The 15,179-nt window shown below is 45.1% G+C and overlaps 1 protein-coding gene across 1 annotated transcript in view; it reads left to right on the forward strand.

Moving 5' to 3' along the window:
- Window positions 1–1,385: 1,385 nt before the first annotated feature.
- The window catches only part of LOC144752065 (nicotinamide N-methyltransferase-like), an 89,723-nt gene continuing 75,929 nt past the window's right edge, over window positions 1,386–15,179 (forward strand). Inside the window, exon 1 of the mRNA XM_078640016.1 lies at window positions 1,386–1,533. Coding sequence (XP_078496142.1) covers window positions 1,386–1,533 — 148 coding nt within the window. The remainder of the gene's footprint in view (window positions 1,534–15,179) is intronic.

The raw sequence follows: 15,179 nt of genomic DNA on the forward strand, positions 1-15,179 counted from the left end.
CAAGAGAGGAAAGGCTAACTTGATTCTAAGACTGGACCATGCATTATTCTACATGTAGTGCGTGATGAAGAATATGAAATGACCATTGAATGCAGTATTTCTCTAACGTGGAGACGTGAAGGCTAGACAATGACGGAAACTATTGATGCAGTTCAGTAGCTTAGGAATGCAGAGAAGGAGGACTGAACTGATAACTGGAACCATAACATATTCTTGGCAGACTCAGAGACTGAGCCAGGCTGGGCCGGGCACTGCGAGGCAGGAAGTAAGTGAAGGGTCGAGGATACAGGTGGGGGCTGTATCCCTCCTCAGCGAGGTTTCAGGAGACAGGAGCTGAATCTGGTGTCCAGGCCCTTTTGAGGCCTAGAAACGGGGACTTTACAATAGAATAACGTGCACACTGAGAAACGTGGCAACATAACTTTACATAGGCCTGATATTCGTAGTATTCACGAGGACTGGAAACTGGCATACTAGAGGGGGACACAGCTGTAATTGCGTCATTAATCAGACATGGGGAGTACATATGCATATTTAATCATGCACACATAACATATGACGGATGACACGTAGGGACACAGAACATGGCAAAATTTACTTTTCCACAGATCGCCCCATTGAAAAGCATTGCGTGCTACTGTTCCAACTCCTTTTCTACTGGACTTGCTCTAGATGGCGCTCCAACATAAGCAATATACCAACTCCATCCCTCCTGGACTCATGTCGGCCTGGAACCGTCATTAGCACTGAAGGGGTTAAGTGTATTCTGTTTCTGTGATCTCACAAAACCTGTTGTTGTATATAATATTTCCTTTCTTGCCATTATTATTATTTGTGTTCAAACTACAGATTGTCCTTTGTTAGTGTTATTTGTTTGTGAAACCCTGTGGTCACCTTTTATAACAGTGTATATTAGAAATCTTCATTAATGAAAAAACATTTTTTGATAACTGTTTGAGGGTACTGTGCTATTTGATTCTTTAATGAATTATTTGAAGTCATAAATGTTTTTCCTTTAAACTAGGAACCTTAAGCATTGTAGCGTTCATAATATTCCCTTACAACCACGCAAAGAGCATGCATTTGTCAAGGGCATACATTTGATGCCATGGTCATACCCTTCCAGAAATGTGAACAATTCTGCTGTGTAAGGTGTTTTGTCATGGTTGAAAGTGTTGCACTTTGAAACAGTATGAACTCAAAAGCAGTCACAGGATAAAAAAATGACTTCAATCAAGGACTGTTGACTCTGAAGTTAACAGTAAAATTGAAGTTGAATAAGTTGCATATGCAAACATATTATTATTTAAAAGTAAAATTTTTAGCTATATAGCATGAGTGCAAGTAACACAGAATGAAGACAGGAGGAAGCAACGCTAGAGAAAATGGCATCCAGTAGTAGCCTGAAGGAACTCCATGAAAGATGTCATGATATACGAAAGATGAAGGGGAGATATTTGGAAGCAGAATCTGCCTTGTTTGATGATGTAGTTATTAAGCTGTTTTCTAATTTAATCAAAATCTACTCATCAGGTAAGTACTTCTTATGTCCATGCTCATCCATAGACAGCTGCAATTGTGTAATTATGTTGGCAGCAGATAGACTCAGGGGTGTTAATATTATCTGACATAGATACTATGTCACAACCACTTGCTGTAAATACTTGTTATGGATTGTGATGCATCAGTTATGATTCAAATTGTATAAGAAAAAGATCTTGACTTATTGTTAGAGTGTCTCTATTTCAATAACATGTTACAACCACCACAAAGGAACAGTAAATAATGCCCCTATTCGCACTTCATCTCCCTCCTCTCCTCTGTCTTTAATAACCTGTGTTCATAATGCTGAATTATGTCACAGGATTGTATAATGTCTACTCACCTGCTTTTAAGAAGAGTCCAGGTGTATTGTGTACAGATATGCAATTTTAAAGATGCCTTTTCTGATGGCTGAAGGACTTAAAATGCATGTTATCTACATTATTCTTCAATGTCATATATTTGCCAATTCTTTAAAATAAACTATTCTCATGATTACTCGTTTTTTCTCCCCTGAGGCGGAAGCCGGGGGCATCTACTCTTTCCCTTTTAATTGCGGAAGGCATTTACTGTGTGTGATATTATTTGACTGTCTGCAAAGTGATTTATTACTTGTGCGCAGTGCTGACATCGAGTGCATTTTAAAAACTGTATATATTTTAAACTGAGACGTTTTTATTGGTAATTGCTCACATTTCCGACTTGACCTGACCTGACGAGATTTGCTTCATCACAGGGGTCCTGTTAGCGCTCTCTCTACCCCGGTGCAGCCGAGCACAGCGCTCTCGCCGGCTGGGAGAACGCGACACCACCATCTTGGGGGGAGGCAGGGTAGCGCTCCAGCTCCTGGACGCCTCCCGCCCTCCCTCACTACTTAAGGTGTGTTGTCTTTGTGTGTCATAGATTACTCGTTTTTTCTCCCCTGAGGCGGAAGCCGGGGGCATCTACTCTTTCCCTTTTAATTGCGGAAGACATTTACTGTGTGTGATATTATTTGACTGTCTGCAAAGTGATTTATTACTTGTGCGCAGTGCTGACATCGAGTGCATTTTAAAAACTGTATATATTTTAAACTGAGACGTTTTTATTGGTAATTGCTCACATTTCCGACTTGACCTGACCTGACGAGATTTGCTTCGTCACAGGGGTCCTGTTAGCGCTCTCTCTCCCCCGGTGCAGCCGAGCACAGCGCTCTCGCCGGCTGGGAGAACGCGACACCACCATCTTGGGGGGAGGCAGGGTAGCGCTCCAGCTCCTGGACGCCTCCCGCCCTCCCTCACTACTTAAGGTGTGTTGTCTTTGCGTGTCATATATTACTCGTTTTTTCTCCCCTGAGGCGGAAGCCGGGGGCATCTACTCTTTCCCCTTAAATTGCGGAAGGCATTTACTGTGTGTGATATTATTTGACTGTCTGCAAAGTGATTTATTACTTGTGCGCAGTGCTGACATCGAGTGCATTTTAAAAACTGTATATATTTTAAACTGAGACGTTTTTATGGGTAATTGCTCACATTTCCGACTTGACCTGACCTGACGAGATTTGCTTCGTCACAGGGGTCCTGTTAGCGCTCTCTCTCCCCCGGTGCAGCCGAGCACAGCGCTCTCGCCGGCTGGGAGAACGTGACACCACCATCTTGGGGGGAGGCAGGGTAGCGCTCCAGCTCCTGGACGCCTCCCACCCTCCTCCCATCTTCCTCCGGAAATGGATAAAAGAAAGCAGTTATCCCGCCCGCGCAGCGGGCGCGCCGATGTAGCGCCGAAGGCGCGCCTAAGGCAAGCCCGTCTGCGCCCGTCCCCGCCGGGCCCGCGCCTAGCGCCAGTCCCCCTGCCTCTCGTCTCCAAAGAATCACTTGGTCCAGCAGCCAGCTTGCCATATTAAGACAAGGCGTTTGTACCCCCACTGCTTGCTGCAATCTCCTGGATTTAGAGAAGTCTACTTTCACCTGCACTCGGTGCAACTATTCCATTCCCCTTATGCGAAAACGATACCGTCAAACTCAGATAGCTGTTAAGCCGCAGCCCCCATCTAAACTTAAGGCTGCCTTAATAAATTGCCGCTCCTTGCCCGCGCACGCTTCTGATATTTGGCTTTTGCTGGATATACATAAATGGGACATACTATTCCTTACGGAAACGTGGCTTAAAGACTCTTCTAAACCAGACATACATTTGGCCATCCCCCCTGGTTATCGATTGTCTGGAGTCAATTGAGACAACACCAAATCTGGGGGGGGCTCGCTGTTATTGCCAAATCCCACCTCGTTATGAACATAAAAAAATACCTAACCTTGGGCTTATTGAAGCCATGTATCTCACGATAATGGATTCTGCCATCATGATTTTTGCCGGCATCCTGGTCTATAATCCCCCTACTGCCACTTCCGCCTCTCTCTGTTCTTTGCTACATTCAATCGCGGATTTTTCCCTTAAACATTCTTATTTCACAGTGCTGGGAGATTTCAATCTTCATGTTGACAATCCCGCCTGTGCCCAAGCATCATTGTTGCTTGAAACCTTACAAGGATTAACCCTGCCCCAATTAATTAAGGGCCCTACCCACAATGCTGGACATACGCTTGATCTTATTTTTACGAATCATCCTGGCATTACCCCTCTTCCTTCCCTACCCCTCACGTGGTCAGACCATTTCCTCCTTCCTTTTGATATCACTATTCCCTGACTGCCCCTTCCTACTTCCATCAACAGAGATATAGGTCGTAAATGGTCTAAAGTTACCTGTGGGGCCATTTGATCCCTGTTTTTATTATCATTTTAACTCATCGGAAGACCTTAACAAGGAAACAGTGAGATATAACTCTGCTCTCACCACTGCATTAGATATCATTTCTCCTCTAGTCCCTATGACTTCCTCTAGGTCTCGCCCATCTGCTCCTTGGTTCTCCCCCATGCTGAGAGAGGAAAATAGCAGGTGCAAACAGTTGGAACGCAAATGGCGCCAGTCCTATGACCCTACTATTAAACTAGCTTATAAAACGGCCTTAAACAAATTTCAAAAAATTAAGCGGGCCACAATGAGAGCTTATTTCTCTAAACTTATTCAACTGGCAGAGAATTCTTCAAAAACTCTCTTCACTATTGTGAAGGATTTCGTGAATCCGCCTGTTTTGAAAGCCCTGTGTGCCTCGACTCAAGCCCTCTGTAATGGACTATCTGATTTTTTCCAGGAAAAAATTATCAAACTATCGTCTTCCTTTGATCCCACATCTTTTAGTCCCCAGCCAGGAGTATCAGACACCCAGCATTGCCCATTCAATTCCTTTGATGGGCTTACTCCAGATGCAGCTCTGTCACTTTTAAACCAGATCAAGTCAGGATCTCCGCTGGACCCAGTTCCCGCTAAAGTGATGGGTAATCTCGCCCCTGTTTTAATCAACCCTCTCCTTTCAATATGGAATGCTTCCTTGACCCTTGGCCTATTCTCCTCAGTTTGGAAACAAGCTAGGCTGCTCCCTATTTTAAAAAAAACAGATGCGGATCCATCCCAATTTAGCAATTACCGTCCCATTTCCCTTCTGCCTAAACCTGCTAAAATTCTGGAGAAAGTGGTCCAGAAACAATTGGCCTTGTACTTAGAATCCAACCAGCTGCTGCACGATTCACAGTCCGGTTTTAGAACCGGTTACAGCACCGAGACCACATTGCTAGAGGTATCGGTGACAATTCGCGAATCGGTGGACAGGGGCGAGGAGGCCATGCTGGTTCTCCTCGACCTCTCCGCCGCATTCGATACTGTGTCTCATGATATACTTGTGACTAGGTTACAGCAGCTGGGAATTGGAGGCACAGCTCTGGCTTGGATCAAATCGTTCCTTTCAGGGAGATCCCAAAGAGTATTTTTGCCTCCCTTCGAATCAGAGGACAAACCCCTTGTTTGCGGTGTGCCCCAGGGCTCCGCCTTAAGCCCTCTTTTGTTTAATGTGTATTTGGGCCCTCTTGCCAGGGTAGTAGAATCGTGGGGAGTCAGGGTGGTCTCTTACGCTGATGACACTCAGCTTGTCTTTTCTTTTAGAGACCATTCTGACTCACACTTTTCCAACTTTCGTAACTGCCTTGGCAACATCTGTTCTTGGATGGCTTCCAATCATCTGGCCCTAAATACAGACAAAACTGAGGTACTCTTTTTTAGCCAGAAATCAGCTCCCCCTGCCGCCTTATGGTCGCCTACGATTCTGAATCCCCCCCCCAATCCAGTACAGTCAGCCCGCAATCTCGGCTTCCTTTTTGACAACACCATGTCCTGTAAAGCTCAGGTCAACAAAGTCACCGCGGCTTGCTTTGGCAAGCTGCGCATGATTAGGAAGATTTTTCCCTACCTCCCTCAGACGTCCCGTAAAACGATTGTCCATGCTCTTATCACGACACATCTGGATTACGCCAACAGCTTGTATACCGGAGCTCCCCTTTATCTCATTGACCGATTGCAAATCGTTCAAAATGCGGCAGCTAGGCTTATTGGAAACATCCCTACCCGCAAATCGGTTAAAGCATATCGCAATGACCTACACTGGCTCCCTATCGCCCGTCGGGTTCAGTTTAAAATCCTGACCCTTGCCTTTCGGGCTATCCATGGAATTGGCCCAGCATACCTGAGTAAAAGACTCAAATTATCCATGTCAGAAAGGAACCTAAGATCCAATAGTCTCCGTCTACTGACTGTTCCTAGATTTAGGCTCGCCCGGAGTGGTGGCAGAACGTTCAGTGTGACGGCGGCTAAATACTGGAATGGCCTCCCTTTGGACCTCAGGTTCATTGTGTCAGAGCAGATCTTCCGTCGCAAATTAAAAACCTGGCTGTTTTCCCAACTCTGATCAGATGTGCCTTTGTAATCTCTGGCTGGATGGTAGGACCCAGGCTTCCCTCTCTAGTGATTAACTTGTTCTCTTAGCGCCGGGACACCCCCGACGGGGGTAGCTGCGCGCTTTATAAGCTTCTTAAATAATAATAATAATGAATTGTAATTCCATATTTTAATGATTTCTTATGGTTGCTTCTTTGCTTCTATTAAGATCAGTTATAATTTAAAGCAGTTTGACTAGAATAACATATAGATTTAAATTATTTGCATAGTTGCTGAAAATCATCACAAAACCAAAGCATAATAGGTGGAAGTGCAAATAAGTTCTTATTAGTCACTGACCTAAAATAGAACTTTAGAAACTCATAAGTCACGTAGTCAGGTTACGGTTTAATTACATTTATAGGTTTATTACAATAGTGGCAAAACATATTTGAATCTATCAAACAAGAAGCAGTTTCCTTACATAATACATATACGTCACTGAGGATCTGGTCCATATAACACACCCTCTAAGGCCGAGTCCATTCCTGACGCAGGCACGAGGCATAGCTGTGAAAGTGGGGCAGACTTTATATTGATACAAGTGAATTCCTGCACATTCAGGAGGTTTCCATCAAGGAAATGTAATGAAAATGTGTGATTGCACGTTAATTTTGAGGTTTGCAGGGTATTGTGGGTAGCAAAACCTCACAGGATCCACATAAGGAACACCACCTACGAATTCCCTAGCAGTGTACTTTTCAAAAGTGTGTATGGTTGGCAGGTTTGCATTGGTGGAGGCTGAGCAGATCTCCAAATACCACAACTACCCTTCTAACTAGTCTCTCCATGGAGGTTTCCTTAGGTGTCAACAGAGCTGGGGCCCAAAATCCACAGCTGCCAACAGTGCAAAAAAAGGGTTGGCTTACAGTGGAAAAATGTGATGTGTCCATGTTGTGTTTTTGGTCCATTCTTGTTGGGGACACTGCGCCTACCCGTATAAATGGGGTTCCATTTTTATTGAGAGGCTTAAATGAATGCTGAGCGGTAGGAAATATGTTGTTTCTGCAGATTCCAGACATTTTTGTTACAGAAATGTGGTGAAAATCTGTGCTTTTATTCAAAGTTTGAGATTTGTAAGGTCTTCTGGGTAAGAATAGCTGGTGCAAGTCACTATCATCACCCCACCCTAGGTTCCTATAATTGTCTAGTTTTCAAACATGTGCGGGTTTGTGAGTTTCTCTAGTTGCGGGCTGAGCTCAGGCCCACAATCCACAGCTATTCACTTTGCAAAACAAAAATAAGTTTTAGTGGAAATATGTGATGTGCCCACGCTGAGTTTTGGGCCCTTTCCTGTCATGGACACTAGGCCAATGCACACAGCTGAGGTGCCATTTATATCAGTAGACATATTGGGAACACACAACAGTGGAACATTTATTACTACCAATTAGATTTCTATGCATTTGTGCTTTCCAAATGTAAGCCAGTGTGTAAGAAAGAAACCATTTTGAAAAATGTCCACTGAATCACCTGCTAATATGGGTGCCCACAAATTCAGAGATGTATAAATACCCACTGCTCCTAAACTCTGTTAAAGGTATCAATGTCAGAAATACATAGGTTTCCTTGGTACACATTTTTCACTCTATACATTTTACCAAATAAATTGCTCGGAACACAAGAAATAAACATTGTAATGTGCAGTTCCGTTTTTGGCCCAGGCTCCTTTACAACCTCCAGACCCTATATATCCCTACAACCAGAAAGAACCCCATCAGCCGTAATGTTTTATTGCTTTTGTAAATCAGCCATCGTGACAAGAAGATACAAATTAAAACATGGTCACAAATGTCTGTTTTTTCCTACTTATTTTCACTATTGTTATATTGCAACAGTTATAGCCATCCGTCTGACATCCAAGGCATTAGTCCTACCACTGGATTACAATGCCGGCGGTGAGAGTGATGTGGGAATGATCAACGACGCCGTTGGGGCATTGGTTGGGGTCCTAATCCCTACAATGGAGGCGGTGCTGGTGGAGGCACTGCGATAGGTGTTAGGATGTCCCTTTTGGACAGCCTTTCCATATCGGCCTTTCTGATATGGAAAGGTGTCTGAAAGAGATTTGGGGGGGGGGCCTTAGCAGGGCCCATGTCCCCCTTAGACTTCTGCTGTGTGGTCTGGGGGTCACATTTAATACCCCCATAAACATCTATGCACCGTATGCCAGGCACCACATGGTGCCAGGCACATGGCGCATAGATGTTTAGAAACATACCCTTTACCATTGCAACTTATGCTACAGCACTTTTCTGGGCTGCAACACAAGCTGCAAAGGTAAAGACTACTAGTCGGGTAGTTCCAATCCTTAAATGTCTGGCAGTGTAATAAAGCCTTCAGTTTCTTTGAGAAACCCTTATGGGATGTACACAAATGACTCCTTGTTGAATTCAACATGTTGTTTACTTTTCAGAAATCTATAGCTTTCTGGGATCACCCATGGATTTCAGATACATTTCCACCACAAACCGGATGTAGATTGATAGCACAAGAATTAGGAAACATGGGCTTCCAGGTGAACCTTCTGGCAGGAATCTAGACTTGTGAGATCTCAGAAGGACTTTACACTTAGTAACTATTCTCCTGATGGGCACTGACAGCCTAAAGAGCATTGTCTATTGTCTTCTTTGAGAAGTAGGCAGCCATGTCTTGTAGTATCAGTATGGAGAAATCGGGACGTGTGAATTGCATTTTATATACACAGTGAGAGTAAGTGACCAGGAGCTGGTGCAAGAACTGTGTGAGCTAGATGCAAGAGTCATCTTGTTTTCTAATCACAATCACTGGGAAACACCATCTAATTATAGTCCTGGATGGAACTGTCTCTGCATCGCATCATTTACAAGTAGGGTTGCCACCTGACTGGTAGTGTAGCTCTACCACATGAGCTGCTGCCGTTAAATAATAAATACCAACAATATTGTAACCAATATTTCTCTAACTGCCCCCTGTTCCTAAAACCCTGTTGTATTCTGTCCCTGCTCAGACTCAGAGTTGGCAGCCTGTTAAAAAATGAGATGCATTCAGAGGGCTTTATTTACAATCTGCCATCTGTAGTAGTGTAGCACTTTAAAACCTACTACAATAGGTAGTCCAACGTTTACATTTTGCCTACACTTGCATGTGTAGAAGTCTCTGTCCCGATTGGGAGACAATAGGCAATGCTCTTTAGGCTGACAGAGAATTGCACATTTGAGTACAGATTGTAGTTGTAAATGTGGGTGGGTCACAAGGTAATGGGTGGAAAAAAGGGGCAGACATAGTAATAAGGATAGTGGGATTTGTGAGATATAAGAGGAGTTTAGGGAGGAGCAGAAAGGGATTTAGGGAGGGACGTCACCAAACATCACAAGAATAGGGCAATTGCTTTACTTTGTGGGTGGAGACATATAGATTACACTATTGTAGTATGTGTACACTCAGAGTTTGAAGTATTTATGGATGGGTTGAGTCTGTTATTAGAAAGAAACTAGAAGCAATATACAAGACAGTCATAGGGAAAGGTTGTGAATGCGAGGAACAGAGAGGTAAATAGCGAAGCAACACAATTGCATAAAATGAAAGGTAAAAAAACAAGTGAAAAAGGAGAAAGTAATAGGAATGAAAGAGACAGAAAAGAGGGAAAGATTAATTTGAGATAGAGTAGGGAGTAAGAGGAAAAAGGAAAGGTATCTCGAAGGGAAATAATGTTGTCTGAGTAACTTTTTATGACAGCATTACTGCTCTGTAGTATGTTGTATAATCACAGCAAGAACAATTAAGAATTGGGGTGATTCAGTGTTGCTAGTGTTTCTCCTTGACAATAGAGTCAACTCTATCTACTAGAGACCTGAAGGGATTAATGACAGGGGACCTGTAGGAGGCTGGCTCTCTGTACAGTGTACTCAAATGAGGTACAATATGTGGAAAGACCAAGAATCCCCAAGAAAAGGTATTGTTGTCCAATAGATCGTTCTAATGCTCTTTTTTGTGGTAGTGTGGGAAAGTATTTAGGCCTATCCTGGTGTTGTGCTAAGCATTTGTTGTCACACACAGAGGCAAGAAGCAATGCCCACGATCAAGAAAAAATCTGAGACCAATGTTGTAAAAATAACATAGTCTTTATATATTTTTAAGAAGAAAGACTTAAAATCAGAGATATACTTTGTGCAGGTTTAAGATACTTAAATAAGTATTTTATAAACTAGTTCTAGTGATCACCTTGTACCATGCCAAGCAACCCTTATGATGATTGGTTGTAAGTCAACCTTATAGACCAGCTATCCTAGTAGCGTGGACAAAGCAGTCTTAGGCTAAACTCTGTAAAGGCATGTGAAGCAAGCTGTTTTCAACAAAAATGTACAAGGTTCCCCAAGGGAGGGTGAAGGGTTAGAAGAGTGACTCTCTCACTGGAAGTGGTGTAAAACCATGACAGGGAATAAGGTGATCCCTTATCGGAACTGAGGATGCCTCACACATCTAAAAAGCTGGACGACTGTTGTCATCCTACCTGATGGTTGTATTGTGTCATCATTGGCCTCCTGCTCCAACGACAGGCTGGCGGTGCAATGCCTGACGGGTAACACAGAGTGCTACTCTTTGGTGGAGTTCTTTTGTTCCTGGCCAAGGGATGCGTGTGTGTGAGGGGCCTGGGAGATGAAGAAGTGAGCGTGAAGGAAAAAGTTAAAAAAGGTCAGAAAAGTCCACTTCAGATTACTTTATTCATGTGGCTTACTGCCTTATTAAAATAGTGAAGGGAGGGGTACCGAAACTCAAAAATTAGGTGGTTCGGCTTCGTTCAACCCTCACCTGTAGTGTGGTCAACATGTTTCATGCCTCAACGGCAATTCATCAGGACCTAAGCGTGCTCATCAACTTGTAAGGGAAATCTATCAAGTTTGGAAGAAGTTTCACATACAACCTGCGTGGTGGATGTACCAGTGCAGGAGGGTGTCCTGCGTGGGTTCCCGCCCTGTGTGGGAAAAGAGGAGAAAGCAAAGACTCAATAATTCCCTGCAACCTTGAATGGATTCTATATAGTACAGGACTACACATAGAGGGATATTTATCCAATATTTCGTGTGGCTAGGAAGCTCACATTTATGCACAGTGAGAGAGAAGAACAGAGGAGGTGCGCCGTGGAAGTCACGGAGGGGCATACATTTAATAAAAACAATTTATGAATACATAAAATGAATGTACACACTGTGTTACATTCATGCTTGTCACTCAATTGTGTGTCGAAGCCACAGGGTAGGTGAGCCATCAGCACTTCAAAAGGGGGAAAGAAAGAGATTGAAAAGACACGGAGTGTCAGATTAATCATACAGTATTGATTTCTTACCCCTAATCCTTGGTGGATGGTCCCCACAGACTGTCCTTGTGGGGCCTGAGCTGTTGGGTGATTACCTGTATGGGAGAAGGGGGTAGGGAGGGAAACGGGCCGAATAGCCAAAGTTAAATAGTCCTCTTAGACTTAGGACCTCAAAGAGTGTGGACGGGGTAGATCGGATTGTCCAACGAGCCTCATGGGGTCCAGCCAAGGGCCCCAAAGCCCCAAGGGACGTGGTCCGGGCCAAGCCAGCCACGGAGGTACCAGCCCCACGTGCACCTGCCGAACATCGGACAGCCCCGCCGCCCGGAGCCGATCGCGGTCAATTTACCCAAGGGGAGGTGCTCCCCGAAGGCGATCGCCACAAGCGCCCCAATATAGGAGGCGAGTCTACCCCGAGCCCGGAGGAACCCAGCGGGCAGAGCACCCCAGCGGCGGCTGGGACAAGACCCGTCCGTGTGAGTGCTCACCAAGGCGCCGGGACCGAACGGCACAGAGCTGCGCCGGGAATCAGACCATCAGGGGATAACGTGGGCATGCCCTGAAATACTCGTCCCCACACCTTACCTTATTAGCTCGAGGCAAATGCCGGAATGCACCTACCCCTACCACGACAGCGATGCAGGATCGCAGGACAGCCGCTAACCTGGTTGGGGTCTCGGTAATGCTTAAATGCGAGACTCCGCGGGTGCCATGAGGGGGCGTGGTCAGGAGAGCGTTGCTAGGTGACACAGCCCAGCGCGGTGTGGTAGGAGGGAAGGGCGAGATAGGACTAAACACAGCGTCCAATGGGAGCGCCATTTTGAAATGGGAAAACTCCCAATGGGGCAAATGTCATGGTCTGATCGAGTCAGTTGAAACGGGGATGCCAATTAACAAAAAGCCTCATCAAACTAATGGCCAGTTATCAATGTCTGATCGAGTCAGTTGAAACGGGGATGCCAATTAATAGAAAGCCTCATAAAACTAATGGCCAATTACAGTACAATCTCAAGTTATGTTTCCAGGGTCCGTGTAGAGTGGGTTACACAAGGATAGTTGGGAAAGGATAAAGGATAAGGGATAAAAACCATTCCTACAGGCCAATAAAGAGGAAACGGTATGTACTATCGCCCCGAGTGACTGAGGGGAAAATTACAGCCAGTTGGTACGGAGCAAACTCCATAGTGGTAGTTACGGAGTGACTGTGTATGAATTATTTCAGTTGTCCAAGAGACTAGAGATGGGGTACCTGGTTCGGTCCCGGCGCCTTGGTGAGCACTCACACGGACGGGTCTTGTCCCAGCCGCCGCTGGGGTGCTCTGCCCGCTGGGTTCCTCCGGGCTCGGGGTAGACTCGCCTCCTATATTGGGGCGCTTGCGGCGATCGCCTTCGGGGAGCACCTCCCCTTGGGTAAATTGACCGCGATCGGCTCCGGGCGGCGGGGCTGTCCGATGTTCGGCAGGTGCACGTGGGGCTGTTACCTCCGTGGCTGGCTTGGCCCGGACCACGTCCCTTGGGGCTTCGGGGGCCCTTGGCTGGACCCCATGAGGCTCGTTGGACAATCCGATCTACCCCGTCCACACTCTTTGAAGTCCTACATCTAAGAGGACTATTTAAGTTTGGCTATTCGGCCCGTTTCCCTCCCTACCCCCTTCTCCCATACAGGTAATCACCCAACAGCTCAGGCCCCACAAGGACAGTCTGTGGGGACCATCCACCAAGGATTAGGGGTAAGAAATCAATACTGTATGATTAATCTGACACTCCGTGTCTTTTAAATCTCTTTCTTTCCCCCTTTTGAAGTGCTGATGGCTCACCTACCCTGTGGCTTCGACACACAATTGAGTGACAAGCATGAATGTAACACAGTGTGTACATTCATTTTATGTATTCATAAATTGTTTTTATTAAATGTATGCCCCTCCGTGACTTCCACGGCGCACCTCCTCTGTTCTTCTCTCTCACTGTGCATAAATGTGAGCTTCCTAGCCACACGAAATATTGGATAAATATCCCTCTATGTGTAGTCCTGTACTATATAGAATCCATTCAAGGTTGCAGGGAATTATTGAGTCTTTGCTTTCTCCTCTTTTCCCACACAGGGCGGGAACCCACGCAGGACACCCTCCTGCACTGGTACATCCACCACGCAGGTTGTATGTGAAACTTCTTCCAAACTTGATAGATTTCCCTTACAAGTTGATGAGCACGCTGAGGTCCTGATGAATTGCCGTTGAGGCATGAAACATGTTGACCACACTACAGGTGAGGGTTGAACGAAGCCGAACCACCTAATTTTTGAGCTTCGGTACCCCTCCCTTCACTATTTTAATAAGGCAGTAAGCCACATGAATAAAGTAATCTGAAGTGGACTTTTCTGACCTTTTTTAACTTTTTCCTTCACGCTCACTTCTTCATCTCCCAGGCCCCTCACACACACGCATCCATTGGCCAGGAACAAAAGAACTCCACCAAAGAGTAGCACTCTGTGCTACCCATCAGGCATTGCACCGCCAGCCTGTCGTTGGAGCAGGAGGCCAATGATGACACAATACAACCATCAGGTAGGATGACAACAGTCGTCCAGCTTTTTAGATGTGTGAGGCATCCTCAGTTCCGATAAGGGATCACCTTATTCCCTGTCATGGTTTTACACCACTTCCAGTGAGAGAGTCACTCTTCTAACCCTTCACCCTCCCTTGGGGAACCTTGGACATTTTTGTTGATTTCAGCTTAGTAGGACACGTACATTGGACCCCGGTAAAGATTGTCCTTAATTTGTCCCTCCTTGTTGTTAATATTCCTTAGCGTGGGTCTCTCCCCCACGGGACTTTCAGGTTACCAACAGTGAAAATATTCTCACTGGTTTGGCCCATTTTCTAATCGGAACTTCTGATTAGACCAGAATCAGAGCCTGCACTTCTCTGGTTAGCATATTCCCTTCACTCCAATCACCCTCCATTAATATGGAGGATGTACCGGGCCTTAGTTTTGATGAGGATGCCATAGCCGAAGCTTTGAGAACAGCGCCTCCCCTGATGACCAACCCTACTGCCTCTACCTCTGGCACGTCCAATGACGAATGGTTAACACTAACCGAGATGAAAAAAGAACTAATAAGAATCACCATACACGGTATTATGATGATGGAATACCTGAGGAGCAACATAGCGCCACAGGGACTAATCGTGAACATCATTCCTAGATTGTTCCTAAACGACAAACAATTTAAGGTCGATTGGTGTCAGGTATCGTGGAAATGTACCAAAGATCTACTTTTCCTAATCTCACAAACGGCGAAACGCCTCTCTGATGTCTTATTAGACAAAATCTCAGCCTTGGAAGCCACAATGAAGAGTGCCATTAACAAGAATAACAAAGCTGCTTTCACCACCAAACTATCTGAGATTAATCAGGAAATGGCAGATCACCACGAATTTCTCCTAAAACAAAAAACCACTAAACTCCAAAAAGACATTACAA

Source organism: Lissotriton helveticus, chromosome 4_2, assembly GCF_964261635.1.
Source record: "Lissotriton helveticus chromosome 4_2, aLisHel1.1, whole genome shotgun sequence".
In the NCBI taxonomy this organism is placed as follows: domain Eukaryota; kingdom Metazoa; phylum Chordata; class Amphibia; order Caudata; family Salamandridae; genus Lissotriton; species Lissotriton helveticus.